This window comes from Hyla sarda, chromosome 6 (assembly GCF_029499605.1).
Source record: "Hyla sarda isolate aHylSar1 chromosome 6, aHylSar1.hap1, whole genome shotgun sequence".
NCBI classification, from domain to species: Eukaryota; Metazoa; Chordata; class Amphibia; order Anura; family Hylidae; genus Hyla; species Hyla sarda.
Window position 1 is genome coordinate 294,245,036 of NC_079194.1, and position 24,537 is coordinate 294,269,572.

General features: G+C 44.4%; 1 protein-coding gene across 8 annotated transcripts; it reads left to right on the top strand.

Moving 5' to 3' along the window:
• The first annotated feature begins 1,040 nt into the window (after positions 1 to 1,040).
• Positions 1,041 to 23,930, top strand: CSRP3 (cysteine and glycine rich protein 3). 8 transcript variants are annotated; one of them, XM_056527791.1, is made up of 7 exons: positions 1,041 to 1,068; positions 9,065 to 10,134; positions 14,754 to 14,878; positions 20,636 to 20,804; positions 21,143 to 21,275; positions 23,575 to 23,668; positions 23,754 to 23,930. In XM_056527791.1, the coding sequence occupies exons 2-7, from the start codon at positions 10,103 to 10,105 to the stop codon at positions 23,828 to 23,830; spliced, it is 630 nt and encodes a 209-aa protein (XP_056383766.1). In that variant the 5' UTR covers positions 1,041 to 1,068; positions 9,065 to 10,102; the 3' UTR covers positions 23,831 to 23,930. The 8 variants fall into 8 exon arrangements, with proteins under 8 accessions (XP_056383766.1, XP_056383762.1, XP_056383763.1 ...); XM_056527789.1 differs by lacking the exon at positions 1,041 to 1,068 and adding an exon at positions 1,738 to 1,866; XM_056527792.1 differs by lacking the exons at positions 1,041 to 1,068; positions 9,065 to 10,134 and adding exons at positions 1,803 to 1,866; positions 11,096 to 11,268.
• Positions 23,931 to 24,537: the final 607 nt, after the last annotated feature.

Below are 24,537 nucleotides of genomic sequence, written 5' to 3' on the forward strand. Positions count from 1 at the left end.
TATGGGCAACTAGGCAATTTTTCCTCTGGACGAGTTTTGATAAATCTCCCCCAAGATTTTTCTTTGCTGTCAGTAAATGAACAGTAAGGTGGAGATTTATCATAACCGGTCAAGAGGGGCGGTGCAGTTGCCCACAGCAACCAATCAGATTTCTCCTTTCATTTTTAAAGAGGCCTCTGTAATAGGAAAGAAGCGATTTGATTGGTTGCTATGGGCAACTGCACCGCTCCTCCTCTACACAGGTTTTGATAAATCTCCCCCTTAATGTATCCGTCTAGTGAACAAAGTGGGGGCCACCACATCCCCTCCGTATATCTCTGTGGGAGAGCAGAAGATGGCCGAATGGCTCTACCATAGACATATATGGAGGGAGCTGGGAAGAGCCGGGGCCCCTCCTGGAGATCCCAGGGGTCCGACCGTTAGGACCCCTGCGGATAGGGGATAAGTCTTTCAGTATTTTTTAGGATGAGACATTTTCTTTAAATGGATCCGAGTTGCAATACCGCACACAACCAGATGTGGCGCTGTTTTTGGAAGAAAGTAACGCTGGGGGAGATTTATCAAAACCCGTCCAGAGCAAAAGTGGAAGAAAATCAGATCTCTTCTTTCATTTCTGAAAAGGCCTGTGAAAAATGAAAGCAGCGATCTGATTGGTTGCTATGGGCAACTCAGCAACTTTTCCTCTGGACGGGTTTTGATAAATCTCCCCCAGCGTTACTTTCTTCCAAAAACAGCGCCACATCTGGTTGTGTGCGGTATTGCAACTCGGATCCATTTAAAGAAAACGTCTCATCCTAAAAAATACTTAAAGACTTATCCCCTGTCCGCAGGGGTCCTAACGGTCGGACCCCTGGGATTTCCAGTACGGGCCCCGACTCTTCCCAGCTCCCTCCATATATGTCTATGGTAGAGCCATTCGGCCATCTTCTGCTCTCCCACAGAGATATATGGAGGGGATGTGGGGGGATGTGCGGGGGTCGTGACGCTGCATCCCCTGGTAGAACCAGGGTCCCATACAGGAGATCGCGGGGTTGGATACGTTTTTTAGTATGAGACATTTCCTTTAAGGTGAATGGAGCCAAGTTGCAATACCATATGGACCCCATTTTGGTAACCATAAAATACGAATTGGTCAGAAATCATGGTGGTAAATAGATGTACAGTGTGGTGGCTGCCTGAAAGCGACCACTGTGGGGTATGAGCCAACAGCTCTCTGGGCATGCTGGGAGTTGCAGTTCTGCCTCAAGGGGTAGACATGTTATCCACTGGGGACCCCCGCGATCTCAGCTGCGGCACCCCATCACATTCATGCCTATGGGAGGAGGGGTCACGTCTGTATACTAGCCCCAGGTGACCGTAACGCCACAGCGCCAGCGGCCGGACCCCTTAGTGATCAGACATGTTACCCCCTAACATATCTAGGGGCGGAATACCCCTTTAAGAGAGGAAAGGTTCGGACATGTTGGATTTAAATGTGTTCTATCCCGATGGCCTCCAAACTGTGGACCTCCAGCTGTTGCAAAACTACAACTCCCAGCATGCCCAGACAGCCGTTGGCTGTCTGGGCATGCTGGGAGTTGTAGTTTTGCTCGGCGAGGATTTATTGCTCAGCTCAAGTGAAGTTTTTTTTTTTTTAATAACGTCCTTGAAGTCACCCAGAAAGGCGAAACCTCCGATGATGTGGACGCAGCCTCAGTTTTTCCTTGGCCGCGGCGCTGATTCTGGAATATCCATAAAGATTACAAGTGGAAAATCAAGAGCGGCGGCTTCTCAGACTACACGACCTACAGCGGCCTCCATGTTATCATCACCGGTGGAGCGTGCGGCCCTGAGGTCATACATCACGGAGGGGGCAACCGGGCAAAGGTCAGGAACATAACCAAGACCAAAATAAAAAAAGGCAAAGGGGGGAGGGGGGGATTTATCAAAACCTGTCCAGAGGAAAAGTTGCCGAGTTGCCCAAAGCAACCAATCAGATCGCTTCTTTCAGTTTTGAAAAGGCCTCTGAAAAATGAAAGCAGCGATCTGATTGGTTGCTATGGGCAACTCAGCAACTTTTCCTCTGGACGGGTTTTGATAAGTCTTCCCCAAAGTTTTGGGATAAAACTGCATCCAATGGGTGGAACAGTACATGGTCAGCAAAGCATTATGGTCCATATAATTATAATAAGATTAACACTCGGGGTACAGGATGATAACACTTGGGGTACAGGATGATAACGCTTGGGGTACAGGATAATAACACTTGGGGTACAGGATGATGACACTTGGGGTAAAGGATGAGGACACTTGGGGTACAGGATGAGGACACTTGGGGTACAGGATAATAACACTTGGGGTACAGGATGATAACACTTGGGGTACAGGATGATAACACTTGGGGTACAGGATGGTGACACTTGGGGTACAGGATGATAACACTTGGGGTACAGGATGATAACACTCGGGGTACAGGATAATAACACTTGGGGTACAGGATGATAACACTTGGGGTACAGGATGATAACACTTGGGGTACAGGATGATAACGCTTGGGGTACAGGATGATAACACTCAGGGTACAGGACGATGACACTTGGGGTACAGGATGATAACACTCGGGGTACAGGATGATGACTCTTGGGGTACAGGATGATAATACTTGGGGTACAGGATAATGACACTTGGGGTACAGGATAGTAACACTTGGGGTACAGGATAATGACGCTCGGGGTACAGGATGATGACGCTCGGGGTACAGGATGATGACGCTTGGGGTACAGGATGATGACACTCGGGGTACAGGATGATGACACTCGGGGTACAGGATGATGACACTCGGGGTACAGGATGATAACACTCGGGGTACAGGATAATGACACTCGGGGTACAGGATAATGACACTCGGGGTACAGGATGATAACACTCGGAGTACAGGGTGATAACACTCGGGGTACAGGGTGATAACACTCGGGGTACAGGGTGATGACACTCGGGGTACAGGATGATAACACTCGGGGTACAGGGTGATGACACTCGGGGTACAGGATGATGACACTCGGGGTACAGGATGATAACACTCGGGGTACAGGATGATGACACTCGGGGTACAGGATGATGACACTCGGGGTACAGGGTGATGACACTCGGGGTACAGGGTGATGACACTTGGGGTACAGGATGATAACACCTGGGGTACAGGATGATGACACTCGGGGTACAGGATGATGACACTTGGGGTACAGGATGATGACACGGGGTACAGGATGATGACACTCGGGGTACAGGATGATAACACTCGGGGTACAGGATGATAACACTCGGGGTACAGGATGATGACACTCGGGGTACAGGATGATGACACTCGGGGTACAGGATGATAACACCTGGGGTACAGGATGATAACACTTGGGGTACAGGATAATAACACTTGGGGTACAGGATGATAACACTTGGGGTACAGGATGACGACACTCGGGGTACAGGATTATAACACTTGGGGTACAGGATGATGACACTTGGGGTACAGGATGATAACACTTGGGGTACAGGATGATGACACTTGGGGTACAGGATTATGACACTTGGGGTACAGCATAATAACACTTGGGGTACAGGATTATGACACTTGGGGTACAGGAAGATAACACTCAGGTACAGGATGATAACACTGGGGTACAGGATGATAACACTTGGGGTACAGGATGATGACACTTGGGGAACAGGGTGATAACACTTGGGGTACAGGATGATAACACTTGGGGTACAGGATGATGACAATTGGGGTACAGGATGATGACACTTGGGGTACAGGATGATGACACTTGGGGTACAGGATGATAACACTCGGGGTACAGGATGATGACACTTGGGGTACAGGATGATGACACGGGGTACAGGATGATGACACTTGGGGTACAGGATGATAACACTCGGGGTACAGGATGATAACACTCGGGGTACAGGATGATAACACTCGGGGTACAGGATGATGACACTCGGGGTACAGGATGATGACACTCGGGGTACAGGATGATAACACCTGGGGTACAGGATGATAACACTTGGGGTACAGGATAATAACACTTGGGGTACAGGATGATAACACTTGGGGTACAGGATGACGACACTCGGGGTACAGGATTATAACACTTGGGGTACAGGATGATGACACTTGGGGTACAGGATGATAACACTTGGGGTACAGGATGATGACACTTGGGGTACAGGATTATGACACTTGGGGTACAGCATAATAACACTTGGGGTACAGGATTATGACACTTGGGGTACAGGAAGATAACACTCAGGTACAGGATGATAACACTGGGGTACAGGATGATAACACTTGGGGTACAGGATGATGACACTTGGGGAACAGGGTGATAACACTTGGGGTACAGGATGATAACACTTGGGGTACAGGATGATGACAATTGGGGTACAGGATGATGACACTTGGGGTACAGGATGATGACACTTGGGATACAGGATGATAACACTCGGGGTACAGGATGATAACACTCGGGGTACAGGATGATGACACTTGGGGTACAGGATGATGACACGGGGTACAGGATGATGACACTTGGGGTACAGGATGATAACACTTGGGGTACAGGATGATAACACCTGGGGTACAGGATGATAACACCTGGGGTACAGGATGATAACACTCGGGGTACAGGATGATGACACTTGGGGTACAGGATTATGACACTTGGGGTACAGCATAATAACACTTGGGGTACAGGATTATGACACTTGGGGTACAGGAAGATAACACTCAGGTACAGGATGATAACACTGGGGTACAGGATGATAACACTTGGGGTACAGGATGATGACACTTGGGGAACAGGGTGATAACACTTGGGGTACAGGATGATAACACTTGGGGTACAGGATGATGACACTTGGGGTACAGGATGATGACACTTGGGGTACAGGATGATGACACTTGGGGTACAGGATGATAACACTCGGGGTACAGGATGATAACACTCGGGGTACAGGATGATGACACTTGGGGTACAGGATGATGACACGGGGTACAGGATGATGACACTTGGGGTACAGGATGATAACACTCGGGGTACAGGATGATAACACTCGGGGTACAGGATGATAACACTCGGGGTACAGGATGATGACACTCGGGGTACAGGATGATGACACTCGGGGTACAGGATGATAACACCTGGGGTACAGGATGATAACACTTGGGGTACAGGATAATAACACTTGGGGTACAGGATGATAACACTTGGGGTACAGGATGACGACACTCGGGGTACAGGATTATAACACTTGGGGTACAGGATGATGACACTTGGGGTACAGGATGATAACACTTGGGGTACAGGATGATGACACTTGGGGTACAGGATTATGACACTTGGGGTACAGCATAATAACACTTGGGGTACAGGATTATGACACTTGGGGTACAGGAAGATAACACTCAGGTACAGGATGATAACACTGGGGTACAGGATGATAACACTTGGGGTACAGGATGATGACACTTGGGGAACAGGGTGATAACACTTGGGGTACAGGATGATAACACTTGGGGTACAGGATGATGACAATTGGGGTACAGGATGATGACACTTGGGGTACAGGATGATGACACTTGGGGTACAGGATGATGACACTTGGGATACAGGATGATAACACTCGGGGTACAGGATGATAACACTCGGGGTACAGGATGATGACACTTGGGGTACAGGATGATGACACGGGGTACAGGATGATGACACTTGGGGTACAGGATGATAACACTTGGGGTACAGGATGATAACACTCGGGGTACAGGATGATGACACTCGGGGTACAGGATGATGACACGGGGTACAGGATGATGACACTTGGGGTACAGGATGATAACACTTGGGGTACAGGATGATAACACCTGGGGTACAGGATGATAACACCTGGGGTACAGGATGATAACACTCGGGGTACAGGATGATAACACTCGGGGTACAGGATGATGACACTCGGGGTACAGGATGATAACACTTGGGGTACAGGATGACGACACTCGGGGTACAGGATTATAACACTTGGGGTACAGGATGATGACACTTGGGGTACAGGATGATGACACTTGGGGTACAGGATGATGACACTTGGGGTACAGGATTATGACACTTGGGGTACAGGATTATGACACTTGGGGTACAGGATGATAACACTTGGGGTACAGGAAGATAACACTCAGGTACAGGATGATGACACTTGGGGTACAGGATGATGACACTTGGGGAACAGGGTGATAACACTTGGGGTACAGGATGATAACACTTGGGGTACAGGAAGATAACACTTGGGGTACAGGATGATGACAATTGGGGTACAGGATGATGACACTTGGGGTACAGGATGATGACACTTGGGGTACAGGATGATGACACTCGGGGTACAGGATGATGACACTCGGGGTACAGGATGATGACACTCGGGGTACAGGATGATGACACTCGGGATACAGGATGATGACACTCGGGGTACAGGATGATGACACTCGGGTTACAGGATGATGACACTCGGGGTACAGGATGATGACACTCGGGGTACAGGATTATGACACTTGGGGTACAGTATAATAACACTTGGGGTACAGGATTATGACACTTGGGGTACAGGATGATAACACTTGGGGTACAGGAAGATAACACTCGGGGTACAGGATGATAACACTTGGGGTACAGGATGATGACACTTGGGGAACAGGTCGGGGTACAGGATGATAACACTTGGGGTACAGGATGATGACACTTGGGGAACAGGGTGATAACACTTGGGGTACAGGATGATGACAATTGGGGTACAGGATAATGACACGGGGTACAGGATGATGACACTTGGGGTACAGGATGATAACACTTGGGGTACAGGATGATAACACTCGGGGTACAGGATGATAACACTCGGGGTACAGGATGATGACACTCGGGGTACAGGATGATGACACTCGGGGTACAGGATAATGACACGGGGTACAGGATGATGACACTTGGGGTACAGGATGATAACACCTGGGGTACAGGATGATAACACTCGGGGTACAGGATGATAACACTCGGGGTACAGGATGATAACACTCGGGGTACAGGATGATGACACTCGGGGTACAGGATGATGACACTCGGGGTACAGGATGATAACACCTGGGGTACAGGATGATAACACTTGGGGTACAGGATAATAACACTTGGGGTACAGGATGATAACACTTTGGGAACAGGGTGATAACACTTGGGGTACAGGATGATAACACTTGGGGTACAGGATGATGACACTTGGGGAACAGGGTGATAACACTTGGGGTACAGGGTGATAACACTTGGGGTACAGGATGATGACAATTGGGGTACAGGATGATGACAATTGGGGTACAGGATGATGACACTCGGGGTACAGGATGATGACACTCGGGATACAGGATGATGACACTCGGGATACAGGATGATAACACTCGGGGTACAGGATGATAACACTCGGGGTACAGGATGATGACACTCGGGTTACAGGATGATGACACTCGGGGTACAGGATGATGACACTCGGGGTACAGGATGATGACACTCGGGGTACAGGATGATGACACTCGGGGTACAGGATGATGACACTTGGGGTACAGGATGATAACACTTGGGGTATAGGATGATGACACTTGGGTTACTTGATAACACTTGGGGTACAGAATGATAACACTTGGGGTACAGAATGATAACACTTGGGGTACAGGATGATGACACTTGGGGTACAGGATGATAACACTTGGAGTACAGGATGATGACACTTGGAGTACAGGATGACAACACTTGGGGTACAGGATGATGACACTTGGAGTACAGGATGATGACACTTGGGGTACAGGATGATGACACTTGGGGTACAGGATGATGACACTTGGGGTACAGGATGATGACACTCGGGGTACAGGATGATGACACTCGGGGTACAGGATGATGACACTCGGGGTACAGGATGATAACACTCGGGGTACAGGATGATAACACTTGGGGTACAGGATGATGACACTTGGGGTACAGGATGATAACACTTGGGGTATAGGATAATAACACTTGGGGTACAGGATGATAACACTTGGGGTACAGGATGATGACACTTGGGGTACAGTATGATGACACTCGGGGTACAGGATAATAACACTTGGGGTACAGGATGATGACACTTGGGGTACAGGATGATGACACTTGGGGTACAGGATGATGACACTTGGGGTACAGGATGATAACACTTGGGGTACAGGATGATGACACTAGGGTTACTTGATAACACTTGGGGTACAGGATGATAACACTTGGAGTACAGAATGATGACACTTGGGGTACAGGATGATAACACTTGGGGTACAGGATGATGACACTCGGGGTACAGGATGATGACACTTGGAGTACAGGATGATAACACTTGGGGTACAGGATGATGACACTTGGGGTACAGGATGATGACACTCGGGGTACAGGATAATAACACTTGGGGTACAGCATGACGACACTTGGGATACAGGATGATGACACTTGGGGTACAGGATGATAACACTTGGGGTACAGGATGATAACACTTGGGGTACAGAATGATGACAATTGGGGTACAGGATAATAACACTTGGGGTACAGGATAATAACACTTGGGGTACAGGATGATGACACTTGGGGTACAGGATGATAACATTTGGGGTACAGGATGATGACACTCGGGGTACAGGATGATAACACTCGGGGTACAGGATGATGACACTCGGGGTACAGGATGATGACACTCGGGGTACAGGATGATGACACTCGGGGTACAGGATGATGACACTCGGGGTACAGGATGATAACACTCGGGGTACAGGATGATGACACTCGGGGTACCGGATGATGACACTCGGGGTACCGGATGATGACACTCGGGGTACAGGATGATGACACTCGGGGTACAGGATGATGACACTCGGGGTACAGGATGATGATACTTGGGGTACAATGTTTTATAGCTGACCATTCGGCTCTCTGACTCAAACACACTAAAATAACTTATTTTATTAATGTTTTTCCAGATCAAAGCTGTAGAAATTCCTTCTGGAATCACCTTGTAATTTCCATTTGTACAAAACCCCATTTCCAGCACAGATCTATAAATATAAATTATTCTTCAGACAAAGGGGAAAGATCTTACTGAGCTGTGGACGAGGTTTTATGACAGAAAGTACAAACCAGCCAGAGGACTGTCGAATGATACAGATTATACTGACTGGGAACAACCAACATCTTCTGCCACACTCTGTGCTGAAGGAAATCTATCAGCAGGGTCTCCTATAGTATCCAGCATGTATCCGTTTATAGAGCTCCTGAAAATTATCTCTCTCTTGTTTTTATGTCTCTGTCGCAGAGTTTTTGGGAAAAAAAAAAAAAACACATTAATAGCAAAATGGTAAATGAGGTTCTTATTGTGCGCTCAAGTGCAAGGGCTACTTGAGCTGCCGGGCAGGTGTAGCAGTGAACTTAGGGCAGTGTTTTCCAACCAGGGTGTATCCAGCTGTTGCAAAAGTCTGTCCAGGCATCATGGGAATTGTTGTTCTCCAACAGCTGAAGGCACCCGGGTTGGTAAACACTGACTTAGGGGCTAGGAAATGCCCCCAGTGCACCTAAGAACCTAAGAACCTAATATTATTACTGCGGTTTAAAAAAAATAAATAAAAAGGTGAAACGGAGAATAAAAAAAATTAAAGGTCACAAGCTCTATTAGCGGGTTATATGCAGGTTACTATGGGCAAACCCTGCTGATCCATCACAGGGTGCAAACACAAGGAAAACAAGGTTACAGGAGGTAAAGAGAGAAGTCATGGAGAGTGGAGAATTGGATGAAGGTGATATCACTGAGCAGTTACAGATCTGCAAGAAATTGCTGAATTATATAGAATTTACACAGATAAAACCCAAATGGGAACAAGCACTAATACAAGAAAAACAAGGTTACAGTAGGTAACAAGAAGAATCATGGAGAGTGGAGAATTGGATGAAGGTGATATCACTGAGCAATTACAGATCTATAAGAAATAGCTGAATGAAAAAAGATTTACATAGAGAAAAGCCAAATGGGAACAAGCACTAAAACAAGGAAAACAAGGTAACAGGGGGTAAAGAGAAGAGAATAAATGGAGAGTGAAGGATTGGATGAATGTGATATCACTGAACAGTTACAGATCTGTTAGAAATAGCTGAATGATAAAGGATTTACATAGAAAAAAGCCAAATGTGAACAAGCAGTAATACAAGGAAATCAAGGTAACAGGGGGTGAAGAGAAGAGAATCAATGGAGAGTGGAGGATTGGATGAATGTGATATCACTGAGCAGTCACAGATGCACATGGGCCGAGGAGATGATGCCCAAACTTCTCTCTGGGGTTGTTCTTAGGAAACATATAAAGATGATACATAAAGAAAACAATTTCCCCATCAGGGTGAGGGAAGATGGTGGTCATCCTCTGAGCAGTGAGATTGGAGGATAAGGGTGCGTTCACACTACGGAATTCTCGCGGCTGAATTCCGCGGGCAGAGATTCCGCCTGGCGGACGCCACCGGAGATACTTCGGCGCTAGGGCTGTGGGGCACTGAGCCATCACCATTGACGGCTATGCAGTGCTCGCGGATTCCGCACAAAGAATGAACATGTTCTTTCTTTGCGTGGAACACTTTCAGCGGCAGAAATGTCCGCTGCTGAAATTCTGCGGTGTGAACGGGTCTCGCGGAAACATGTTCACACTAATGTTAAAGTTCACACCGCGGAATTGCGCCCGCGGAATTGCCCCCAGAAATTCCGCGGCAATTCCGTAGTGTGAATGTACCATAATGCATGTCGTCAGGGCATGCTGGGAGTTGTAGTTCTGCAACAGTTGCAAAGCCCCAGGTTGGAAACACTGTTATACAGGATTATATTGCTTCTGTATTAACCCTCTCCATGCTTAGGGATTCCCATGATGCTGTGTGGTTTGTAAACCCCCCCCCCCCCCCTTCTTCTGGAAAACTCTACTCCAGAGCAAAATTCCAGAAGTCATTGTTATCCGCCGCCCTCTCTCTCGCTGCTTTAGGAGATGATCCAGGGATTGATCAGGAGCTATTTTTGGCGTCTGATTTCAGACATGTTCTTCTCCATCAATCATCACCCCGGGAAAAGGTCTTTCTAGGGAATTTAAGGAGTCCAGGACTCTGCGGAAACCTTACAGACCCTGAGACATCTCCAGAGGACTGGTGTGCGGAGCAGGTGAGGAGTGCTCCTGTGCATGGGGGACCTGTGTCTATATATCATTCTGCATTATTAGGGGGATTCACATGCCGCAGATTTTATGTTTATATATCGGTCCTGAGCGCATGGATTTCTGCAGACTACATTCAGAATGGGATCATTACAGAACATATTCCTAGTCTTGGATTCATGTTGCAATTTCTTTTTATTTTATTTGTTTTATTTATTTATTATTATTTTTATTTAAAAAACAAATTATTTATTTGCTAAACTATTATTAATTATTATTATATAAATGATTATTTATTTGTTAAATCATTATTATAAATTTTATTATTAATAAATATTCATTTGCAAAGCCATAATCATTATTATTATGTTATAAATAAGTATTTATTTGATAAACAATTATTATTTGCTAGATTATCATTATTATGATTTTTTTTATTAATTATTATTATTTGTTTGCTAAACCATTATTATTATTTTTTCTTTATAACACCAAAAAGAGAACCATACCACAGAATAAACAGCAAGGTAATAGAATATACAAAATCAGCTTTATTGATACAATTTAGTGATAAAAAAAAAAAAATTTGATATTAAAATTGAAAAAAAGAATAAATAGGCACTGGTGGACATACAAAGATATAGGACAATGGTAGGACACAAATACATCAAAATATGCAAATATAAGGAATAAATGCCACAATAGCTGGTAGGATACAAGGGTGATGCCTGCCAAAAATATGCAATAAAGGGTGCCAAACCATATGCAGGTGTAGGTATGGTTTGGGGTATGGGGTTCAGGTGTAGGTATGGTTTGGCACCCTTTATTGCATATTTTTGGCAGGCATCACCCTTGTATCCTACCAGCTATTGTGGCATTTATTCCTTATATTTGCATATTTTGATGTATTTGTGTCCTACCATTGTCCTATATCTTTGTATGTCCACCAGTGCCTATTTATTCATTTTTTCAATTTTAATATCAAATTTTTTTTTTTTATCACTAAATTGTATCAATAAAGCTGATTTTGTATATTCTATTACCTTGCTGTTTATTCTGTGGTATGGTTCTCTTTTTGGTGTTATAATTACAATCACATACCTTTACCTACTATATATGTAGGGTTATATTTACCTTTGGTGACTTATTTTTTCTTTGCTAAACTACTTTATTTATTAATGATTATTTGCTTGCTAAACCATTATTATTATTATTATTATGTTATTTATTCCTGATTATTTGCTAAACCATTATTATTATTTTATTTATTAATGATTATTTGCTAAACCATTATTATTATTTTATTTATTAATGATTATTTGCTAAACCATTATTATTATTTTATTTATTAATGATTATTTGCTAAACCATTATTATTATTATTATGTTATTTATTCCTGATTATTTATTTGCTAAACCATTATTATTATTTTATTAATTAATGATTATTTCTTTGCTAAACCTTTACAATTATTATTTTTATTATTATTTCTTTGCTAAACTATTATTTTATTTATTCATGATTATTTATTTGCTTAACCATTATTATTATTATTGATTATTTATTTGCCAAACCATTATTATCCGGGCATGCTGGGAGTTGTAGTTTTATATGAACTATATTATGTAGCGATGATGCTGATAAGTTGGTCCACAGCAACAATTGTATTTACTTCTCAGCTGATGGAATCTCATTGTAAATAAGTCTTCGCATTCTCTGTCTGGGCATGCGGGAAATATGGGCATGCTGGGAGTTGTAGTTTTGCAACCAGCTAGAGGTCCGCAGTTTGGAGAGCACCGCTCTAATGCATGCTGATGGGTTCCAATGGCAACTAGATACATAACAATGGCCATCAAGTTGGTCACAGATTGCCTAATAATATTCCCTATCAGTGTAAGGATCGCAGCAGCTTCAAGCAATGATAATAATAATAATAATAATAAATATATATATATAAAAAGTTTTGCACAGTTTAATAAAATGTAAAGAAAATACATATAAATAAATAAGTCACTTTTTACTAAAAATAAATTTAATTATAGAGGAACTCCGATACAGAACATCTTATCCCCTTCCCACAGGATAAGGGATAAGTGGGGACACTTATCCCCTAAAATAATAAAAATAAAGAAAAATAATTGTCCAGGGTGAAAAAAAAAAAAAAGTAAAATAAAGTAAAATCTTAATTTAAGAAAACTCAAACCATGTATAGAAAAAAATATAACGAATAACGAAAAAATAACAAAAAATATTAATGAACGATTATGTGATTCGCTGTTCTACACCAAATCACATGATCGTTCATTAATATTTTTTTATTTTTATTTTTTCGTTATATTTTCAGTCCTATGAGTGTTTACGGTACAAATAAGATGCCCATTTATTTTTTCTTGCTCCGGGCCCCTGTGTTTGACAGTGTATGTAGGACTGGGGAGTGGGTTGGTTGGGGGGAGGAATACTTTATATTTTTTGGATATGAGGATATGTTTCTTCTTTTCTGTAATAAAAAATTATATAAAAAAAAAAAAAAAAAAAAAAAAAAAAAAGGATGACCATTTTTTGGCTTTAAATATACCAAAAAGAAATGGAGGCATTTTGATGGTATTTTAGTGTTTTTCTTTTATCTTCAACCAAAAAAAAGGCATTATTTTGAACCAAAAATAAATAAATAGATAAATAAATGAAATAGATAAATAAAAAAAATAAAAATAAAAAAAGGGCAGTTTTTAAACTTTTTTTTTTTTTTTAACTGGATAGGGGATAATAAGTTGATTGGTGGGGGTCCAACCACTGGGACACCCACCTCATATGTCCATGTTATCGGGACCAGTGGGGATCCCAGGATCAGCTTGGTATCCCTAGTGGTACCAAAAGCTGTGGCCCAAAAAAAGTTTATTTTTGTATTTGGACCAAATACATAAAGGTGCGTTCACACGGGCTTCTGTCCCCGTTTTTTTTTATCCCCGTTTCGGTTCCGTTTTTGCAGGCTGTAAACGGATTAAAAATCTGTTTAAAAAATCCTATTCATGTCAATGGGATCTTTTTACAATCCGTTTACGCCCGTCTGCACCCGTCTGCGCTCATTTCTGTTTTTTTGACGGGAGAAAAAACGGCACATGCAGTATTTTTTCTTCCGGCAAAAAAACGGATACAGTAAATTTAACATTGAAGTCTATGAAAAACGGATGAGCCTTTAATGTCATCCGTTTGCATCCATTTTTACTTCTGAGCATGTTCCGAACAAAAAAAAAATTTATTTTTGGTTTATTAACTGAACAATAACGGATCCAAATGGACAACATCTGTTTGCATCCGTTATTGTCCGCTTTTTTTTTTTAAAGTCTGTTTTTATTTATGATGGGAGAAGAACGGCCGGGGTCTAGACGGGCCGTGTGAACGCAGCCTAAAATGACATACCAAAATAAGGACATATATTGGCGCATAAACGGACGACGTATCACACAACAATCCTCTCTGTATCCCTTATCCCAGTATTCTAGGAAAAATGCCGAATCTGGGCGGAGGCGCCAAATGCGGAGCCTGTAGTAAGACGGTTTACCACGCCGAGGAGATCCAGTGCAACGGGCGCAGCTTCCACAAACCCTGCTTCATCTGCAGTAAGTCAAGAACCAGACGCTGATTTTTTTTATTTAGATTTTTTTGCACACTTACCGGATATTTTGTATACATTTCTATAGCGCAAATATTAGTTAAATAAATAGATTAATTTTTGTGGACTTTTTGGTATTCATATTTTTACTATATATTTATTTATTTTTTTACGTTTCATTAATGAATGGTTCCCCAGCAAAACTACGACTCCCAGCATGCCCGGGCAGCTGTTGGCTGTCTGGGCATGCTGGGAGTTGTAGTTTTGCAACAGCTGGAGGCATCCTGGTTGGGAAACATTGGTCTACAGTGTTGGTGGCATTTTCCTCTGCACTGTCTATTGGAGTCAGGGGTAGTCTGAAATCCATCTCCTGTTTCATCAAATGATCAGACTTCTGAGTCCCTCCTCCATACTTTACACTGCAGCTCTGTCCCTCCCTTATACTTTACACTGCGGCTCTGTCCTCCCTTATACTTTACACTACAGCTCTGTCCCTCCCTTATACTTTACACTGCAGCTCTGTCCTCCCTTATACTTTACACTGCGGCTCTGTCCTCCCTTATACTTTACACTACAGCTCTGTCCCTCCTCCATACTTTACACTGCAGCTCTGTCCCTCCCTTATACTTTACACTACAGCTCTGTCCCTCCTCCATACTTTACACTGCAGCTCTGTCCCTCCCTTATACTTTACACTACAGCTCTGTCCCTCCCTTATACTTTACACTGCAGCTCTGTCCCTCCCTTATACTTTACACTACAGCTCTGTCCCTCCCTTATACTTTACACTACGGCTCTGTCCCTCCCTTATACTTTACACTGCAGCTCTGTCCCTCCCTTATACTTTACACTCCAGCTCTGTCCTCCCTTATACTTTACACTGCAGCTCTGTCCTCCCTTATACTTTACACTGCGGCTCTGTCCTCCCTTATACTTTACACTACGGCTCTGTCCCTCCCTTATACTTTACACTGCAGCTCTGTCCCTCCCTTATACTTTACACTCCGGCTCTGTCCTCCCTTATACTTTACACTACGGCTCTGTCCCTCCCTTATACTTTACGCTGCGGCTCTGTCCCTCCCTTATACTTTACACTGCAGCTCTGTCCTCCCTTATGGTTTACATTGCAGCTCTGTCCTCCCTTATACTTTACACTGCAGCTCTGTCCTCCCTTATACTTTACACTGCAGCTCTGTCCTCCCTTATACTTTACACTCCAGCTCTGTCCTCCCTTATACTTTACACTCCAGCTCTGTCCCTCCCTTATACTTTACACTCCGGCTCTGTCCTCCCTTATGCTTTACACTGCGGCTCTGTCCTCCCTTATGCTTTACACTGCGGCTCTGTCCTCCCTTATGCTTTACACTGCGGCTCTGTCCCTCCCTTATACTTTACACTACGGCTCTGTCCTCCCTTATACTTTACACTGCGGCTCTGTCCTCCCTTATACTTTACACTGCGGCTCTGTCCTCCCTTATACTTTACACTCCAGCTCTGTCCCTCCCTTATACTTTACACTGCAGCTCTGTCCTCCCTTATACTTTACACTCCAGCTCTGTCCTCCCTTATACTTTACACTGCAGCTCTGTCCTCCCTTATACTTTACACTGCAGCTCTGTCCTCCCTTATACTTTACACTGCAGCTCTGTCCTCCCTTATACTTTACACTGCAGCTCTGTCCCTCCCTTATACTTTACACTCCAGCTCTGTCCTCCCTTATACTTTACACTACAGCTCTGTCCCTCCCTTATACTTTACGCTGCGGCTCTGTCCCTCCCTTATACTTTACACTGCAGCTCTGTCCTCCCTTATGGTTTACATTGCAGCTCTGTCCTCCCTTATACTTTACACTGCAGCTCTGTCCTCCCTTATACTTTACACTGCAGCTCTGTCCTCCCTTATACTTTACACTCCAGCTCTGTCCTCCCTTATACTTTACACTCCGGCTCTGTCCCTCCCTTATACTTTACACTCCGGCTCTGTCCTCCCTTATGCTTTACACTGCGGCTCTGTCCTCCCTTATGCTTTACACTGCGGCTCTGTCCTCCCTTATGCTTTACACTGCGGCTCTGTCCCTCCCTTATACTTTACACTACGGCTCTGTCCTCCCTTATACTTTACACTGCGGCTCTGTCCTCCCTTATACTTTACACTGCGGCTCTGTCCTCCCTTATACTTTACACTGCGGCTCTGTCCCTCCCTTATACTTTACACTGCAGCTCTGTCCTCCCTTATACTTTACACTCCAGCTCTGTCCTCCCTTATACTTTACACTGCATCTCTGTCCCTCCCTTATACTTTACACTCCAGCTCTGTCCTCCCTTATACTTTACACTGCAGCTCTGTCCTCCCTTATATTTTACACTGCAGCTCTGTCCTCCCTTATACTTTACACTGCAGCTCTGTCCCTCCCTTATACTTTAAACTGCAGCTCTGTCCTCCCTTATACTTTAAACTACGGCTCTGTCCTCCCTTATACTTTACACTGCAGCTCTGTCCCTCCCTTATACTTTACACTGCAGCTCTGTCCTCCCTTATACTTTACACTGCGGCTTTGTCCCTCCCTTATACTTTACACTGCGGCTTTGTCCCTCCCTTATACTTTACACTGCGGCTCTGCCCTCCCTTATACTTTACACTCCGGCTCTGTCCTCCCTTATACTTTACACTTCGGCTCTGTCCTCCCTTATACTTTACACTGCGGCTCTGTCCTCCCTTATACTTTACACTGCAGCTCTGTCCTCCCTTATACTTTACACTGCAGCTCTGTCCTCCCTTATACTTTACACTACAGCTCTGTCCTCCCTTATACTTTACACTGCAGCTCTGTCCTCCCTTATACTTTACACTGCAGCTCTGTCCTCCCTTATGGTTTACATTGCAGCTCTGTCCTCCCTTATACTTTACACTGCAGCTCTGTCCTCCCTTATACTTTACACTGCAGCTCTGTCCTCCCTTATACTTTACACTCCAGCTCTGTCCCTCCCTTATACTTTACACTGCAGCTCTGTCCTCCCTTATGGTTTACATTGCAGCTCTGTCCTCCCTTATACTTTACACTGCAGCTCTGTCCTCCCTTATACTTTACACTGCAGCTCTGTCCTCCCTTATACTTGACACTACAGCTCTGTCCCTCCCTTATGGTTTACATTGCAGCTCTGTCCCTCCCTTATGGTTTACATTGCAGCACAGCTCTGATCAGTGACTCCAGCTGATCTCCATCTCTCGTGTATCAGGGCTCTGTGACGGGTCACCGACACCTCCTGACAGTATCACTTCAGTGGGATCTCTCTCCATCTGTCACACTAAATTCTCCCAGACTTTTCTAAGAATAACCGGGATTTATCTGTCCCCCGGGGATTTGGCAGATCTCCCCCCGATCCCCTGTGGTGAGTCACAATGGACGCCATCACAGGAGCGGCCTGTCCTGGATTGTGAGATTACCGAGTGCCAGACCAGAGCTTATAGTCATATTTATATTGGGCTTCATGTGGTGCTCAAGGATGAAAGAAGGTCACAACTAGAGATGAGCAAACTTACAGTAAATTCGATTCGTCACAAACTTCTCGGCTCGGCAGTTGATGACTTATCCTGCATAAATTAGTTCAGCTTTCAGGTGCTCCGGTGGGCTGGAAAAGGTGCATACAGTCCTAGGAAAGAGTCTCTTAGGACTGTATCCACCTTTTCCAGCCCACGGGTGCATCGGAAAGCTGAACTAATTTATGCAGGGAAAGTCATCAACTGCCGAGCCGAGAAGTTTGTGACGAATCGAATTTACTGTAAGTTCGCTCATCTCTAGTCACAACATTGCATAGAACAGTGTATCCCAACCAGAATGCCTCCAGCTGTCAGGGCATGCTGGGAGTTGTAGTTTTGCAACAGCTGGAGGCACGCTGATAGAGCAGCACTGTATTAGATTCTACTGTTTGACTTTGTCCTAGGCCTGACCGGAAGCCCAATAAGGTCCTCAGGTGAAGCTTTGGGGCTCCTGTAAAAAGTTTAATAGGATATAACTCAGGATCAGTACAGGATAAGTAATGTAATGTATGTACACAGTGACCTCACCAGCAGAATAGTGAGTACAGCTCTGGGGTATAATATAGGATATAACTCAGGATCAGTATAGGATAAGTAATGTAATGTATGTACACAATGACCTCACCAGCAGAATAGTGAGTACAGCTCAGGAGTATAATACAGGATATAACTCAGGATCAGTACAGGATAAGTAATGCAATGTATATACACAGTGACCTCACCAGCAGAATAGTGAGTACAGCTCTGGGGTATAATACAGGATATAACTCAGGATCAGTACAGGATAAGTAATGTAATGTATGTACACAGTGACCTCACCAGCAGAATAGTGAGTACAGCTCTGGGGTATAATACAGGATATAACTCAGGATCAGTACAGGATAAGTAATGTAATGTATGTACACAGTGAGATCACCAGCAGAATAGTGAGTACAGCTCTGGGGTATAATACAGGATATAACTCAGGATCAGTACAGGATAAGTAATGTAATGTATATACACAGTGACCTCACCAGCAGAATAGTGAGTACAGCTCTGGGGTATAATACAGGATATAACTCAGGATCAGTACAGGATAAGTAATGTAATGTATGTACACAGTGAGATCACCAGCAGAATAGTGAGTACAGCTCTGGGGTATAATACAGGATATAACTCAGGATCAGTACAGGATAAGTAATGTAATGTATGTACACAGTGAGATCACCAGCAGAATAGTGAGTACAGCTCTGGAGTATAATACAGGATATATAACTCAGGATCAGTACATGATAAGTAATGTAATGTATCTACACAGTGATCTCCCCAGCAGAATAGTGAGTACAGCTCTGGAGTATAATACAGGATATAACTCAGGATCAGTACAGGATAAGTAATGTAATGTATATACACAGTGACCTCACCAGCAGAATAGTGAGTACAGCTCTGGAGTATAATACAGGATATAACTCAGGATCAGTACAGGATAAGTAATGTAATGTATGTACACAGTGACCTCACCAGCAGAATAGTGAGTACAGCTCTGGAGTATAATACAGGATATAACTCAGGATCAGTACAGGATAAGTAATGTAATGTATGTACACAGTGACCTCACCAGCAGAATAGTGAGTACAGCTCTGGAGTATAATACAGGATATAACTCAGGATCAGTACAGAATAAGTAATGTAATGTATGTACACAGTGACCTCACCAGCCGAATAGTGAGTACAGCTCTGGAGTATAATACAGGATATAACTCAGGATCAGTGCAGGATAAGTAATGTAATGTATGTACACAGTGACCTCACCAGCAGAATAGTGAGTACAGCTCTGGAGTATAATACAGGATATAACTCAGGATCAGTACAGGATAAGTAATGTAATGTATGTACACAGTGATCTCACCAGCAGAATAGTGAGTACAGCTCTGGAGTATAATACAGGATATAACTCAGGATCAGTACAGGATAAGTAATGTAATGTATGTACACAGTGACCCCACCAGCAGAATAGGGAGTACAGCTCTGGGGTATAATACAGGATATAACTCAGGATAAGTACAGGATAAGTAATGTAATGTATGTACACAGTGACCTCACCAGCAGAATAGTGAGTACAGCTCTGGAGTATAATACAGGATATAACTCAGGATCAGTACAGGATAAGTAATGTATGTACACAGTGACCTCACCAGCAGAATAGTGAGTACAGCTCTGGGGTATAATACAGGATTTTGTCTTGCAGTGGTTTGCAGGAAGGCTCTGGATAGCACCACGGTCGCTGCACATGAATCTGAAATCTACTGTAAGTCTTGTTATGGGAGGAAGTACGGGCCCAAGGGATACGGCTACGGACAAGGTGCTGGGTGCCTGAGCACAGACACGGGGGAGAGATTCGGGATTGAAGTTGCTGAGTGAGTACATTTCCCTAATCACATTGCACATTCTGTATCTTTCCTCTATTCCAGTGGTCTCCAACCTGCTGACCTCCAGAAGTTGCGAAACTACAACTCCCAGCATGCCCGGACAGCCGAAGGCTGTCCGGGCATGCTGGTAGTTGTAGTTTTGCAACGTCTGGAGGTTCGCAGGTTGAAGACCACTGTTCCATGCTATTTCCAAGATCTCTGCTTGCTGTTAGTCAATGGGAACATTCTCTAATTCCTGAGCCTGAATATCCTTCCTAAGAGTTCTCACAGCTGGGGTGTTGTTACAGTTGTTTCCAGTCTATTCTGATACATGTCTGTGTTCACAGGACTCATCCGGCCCGGGGATCGCCCACCACCCCACACTCCAACAAGTTCGCACAGAAGTTCGCCTCCACGGAAAAGTGTCCTAGATGTGGAAAATCCGTCTATGCTGCCGAAAAAGTGATGGGAGGGGGAAGGGTGAGTGTCAGATACCGGCCCGGGGAGGACCCACAGACGTTCTGGGGCAACAGGGGCAAGAACAGTCCCCATTACAAATCAGGGCAGTGATTCCCTATCTAAATATTAAGGGGGAACTCTGGGAAATGTTTCTATTTGTAAAGAAGCCCCACTCTTATTTTGTAGGGCACTGTCTGGAGTGACACAGTTTGGGGGACACTGCTGTAGGGCTGAGATATGGTGCCCACTGTTTTAAGCATCTTGGGGTATGCCATAGATGTCTATAAGGTGAAAACTTCTTTACTTGTCCTACAGCGCCATCTGTTTCATTCCAGCACAGCTTAATCCATACGTTTCATTAATCTAACTGGGTCATGTGACCACCAGTTTGACCCATAGAAAGTCACAGTGTTTTAATTTGTCAGAGGACGTTGTCAGTCCTGGGCAAGCGACACTGCGGTAAAAACACAACATGTGAACACGGCCTGAAGACTTCAAATCTTCATAAAACACCTCGATTGTGATTATAGGTCAAATCACTTTCTCCTCATGACAATGTTTCATATAAAAAAATAAAAAAAAACACGCATCAAAACTGCACATAATGTAAACTGACCCCAACCCACTTATGAGTCTCAGCTGCTGGAGTCTATCCAGATTAATTAGATGATCAGGTGCAGTGATCAGACTCCACCCCCTCTCTCTGCAAAGCCAGAGAATTAATGGAAAATGTAGGCAGCATTAGGAAATCATATCAGTGTTTCTTTAAGGGGGCACTCCACTGCCCCAGCGTTCGGAACATTTTGTTTTCCCGAACGCTGGGTGCCAGGGTTGTGATGTCACGGCCATGACCCAAGAGAAGTCAAGCCACGCCCCCCACAATGGAAGTCTATGGGGCCCTCCCATAGACTTGCATTGAGGGGGCGTGGCCGTGACATCACAACCCTTGCAGCCTGCACCTAGCATTCGGAACGAAGTGTTCCGAACACTGGGACAGTGGAGTGCCCCTTTAAGGTCGGGTTCACACCGCGGAATCTCAAGATGAAATTTCCGCCAGAGATACCATGGGCAGTGCTAGGACCGCACAAGAAATGCATTGCCGTCTATGGGGACATCCATGCAGTGTGCACAGTCCTAGCGCCCCCCCCCCCCCCCACGGGATCTCTGGCGGAAATTCCATCAGGAGATTCCACAGTGTGAACCCAGCCTAAGGCCAAAACTTCCAGCACCATTAAGGGGTTAAAGGGGTACTCCAGTGGAAGACTATTTTTTTTCAAATCAACTGGTGCAAGTTAAACAGATTTGTAAATTACTTCTATTTAACAATCTTATCCATTCCAGTACTTATCAGCTGCTGTATGCTCCACAGGAAGTGGTATTTCTTTCTAAAGATCTTTTCTGTCTGACCACAGTGCTCTCTGCTGACACCTCTGTCCATGTTAGGGACTGTCCAGAGCAGGAGCAAATCCCCTTAGCAAACCTCTCCTGCTCTGGACAGTTCCTGACATGGACAGAGGTGTCAGCAGAGAGCACTGTGGTCAGACTGGGAAGAACAACACAACTTCCTCTGTAGTATACAGCAGATGATAAGTACTGGATGGATTAAGATTGTTAAATAGAAGTAATTTACAAATCTGTTTAACTTTCTGGCACCAGTTGATTAAAAAAAATTGTTTTCCACCGGAGTACCCCTTTAAAGAGTACCTATTATCAACTAAACTTTCCCTAATCCCCCTCCCCATCTTTCCCTGTCTCTAACTATATCTATCCAATTGTAAACACCTATAAATACCTTTTTATCTTCAGCTCAGTTAGGAGCTTATGAGAGGGGAGGAAGTGGGCGTTCCCGGCAGGCGCGACGTCACGTGAAGCCTTGCTGGGCCGGCGGCTTCCGCCCTTCTTCCTTCTATCTTCATGAGCTTCGCTCCACTGACTCTCGGCCAGCATGTGTCGGCTCTCCTTGTCAGCACGAGGAGCCTGAAGACGTCACTGGCCAGCAGAGTCAGGAGCGCGCCCTGCATGGATGCGTGCACAGCACTTGCTCCAGAGTGTCTGATTGACAAGTGGGGAGCTGCGTTGAGTATGAGATTTCGGACTCAGTCACCAGGCCGGCGTGAGTCCGAAATCACTAAAAAAGGGACTAGGGAGACCCCTAGTGGCAAGAATCTCAAACACATAAAACACAATAAAGTATACATTTTTTTTAATAGAACCCAATTACAAAATTAATATATATATTTATATATATATTAAACTATAACATATAAAAACGTATTTTGATGAGAAGTACTCTAAGTTATAATCTTTACTTTCTCCACAGCCCTGGCATAAAACCTGTTTCCGCTGCGCCCTGTGCGGGAAGAGTCTGGACTCCACCATCGTCACAGAGAAGGACGGAGAAATCTACTGTAAAGGTCAGCGATGACTTCAGAAAACGGGGGCATCACTGAGGGACACTGTTACATTAATCTCCTTTTTCATCTCTTTATGTCTCTCCAGTTTGTTACGCGAAAAATTTCGGTCCTAAAGGAATAGGGTTCGGAGGCCTCACACAGGTGGAGCAGAAGGAGGACTGAACCGCACGCACGTTATTCGTAACATAAATCTTCACCTCACATGAAGACATTAGAGTCGGAGATTAAAGATCGGATCGGTTCTGGAATGTCAGATAATAAAGTTTTGAAACTTTGAAAACATTTTTTTATTTTTTTTGAGAATGAACGGGTCCTTCTTGTTTCTACTGCTGCAATAAGGAAACATGGCAGAGATGCAATAAAGCAAAATAAAAGCAGCACTCTGGGAAATGTTTCTTTTGCTTCTATAGTGCAGCATAGACTACTATCAGGGAATATTGTAGAGGTTCTTTTGTATTCCTTGTGCTTACCTGTTTTAGTTGACGTGGCAGGCGTGAGGTTTTATCCATACTGATTCCAATTCCATCACTGAAATGATTTCCTAATGCTGCTTACATTTCCCATGAATCCTCTGGCTATGCAGAGAGAGGGGGTGGAGTCTGATCACTTCACCTAGCATCTGATTAGGATGCTGATGCTGGAGGTGATTCGGGTGAACTCATTAGATTCATAAATGGGTTGGGGGTCAGTTCCTTTGGATAAGATGTCTAGCAGCGAAGTACCCCTTTAACATCTTATCCCCTATTCAAAGGATAGGGGATAAGATGTCTGATCGCGGGGGAGGGTCCGGCTGCTGGGACACCCTGCGGTCTCCTTTAAAGGGGTACTCCGGCCCTAAGACATTTTATCCCCTATTCAAAGCATAGGGG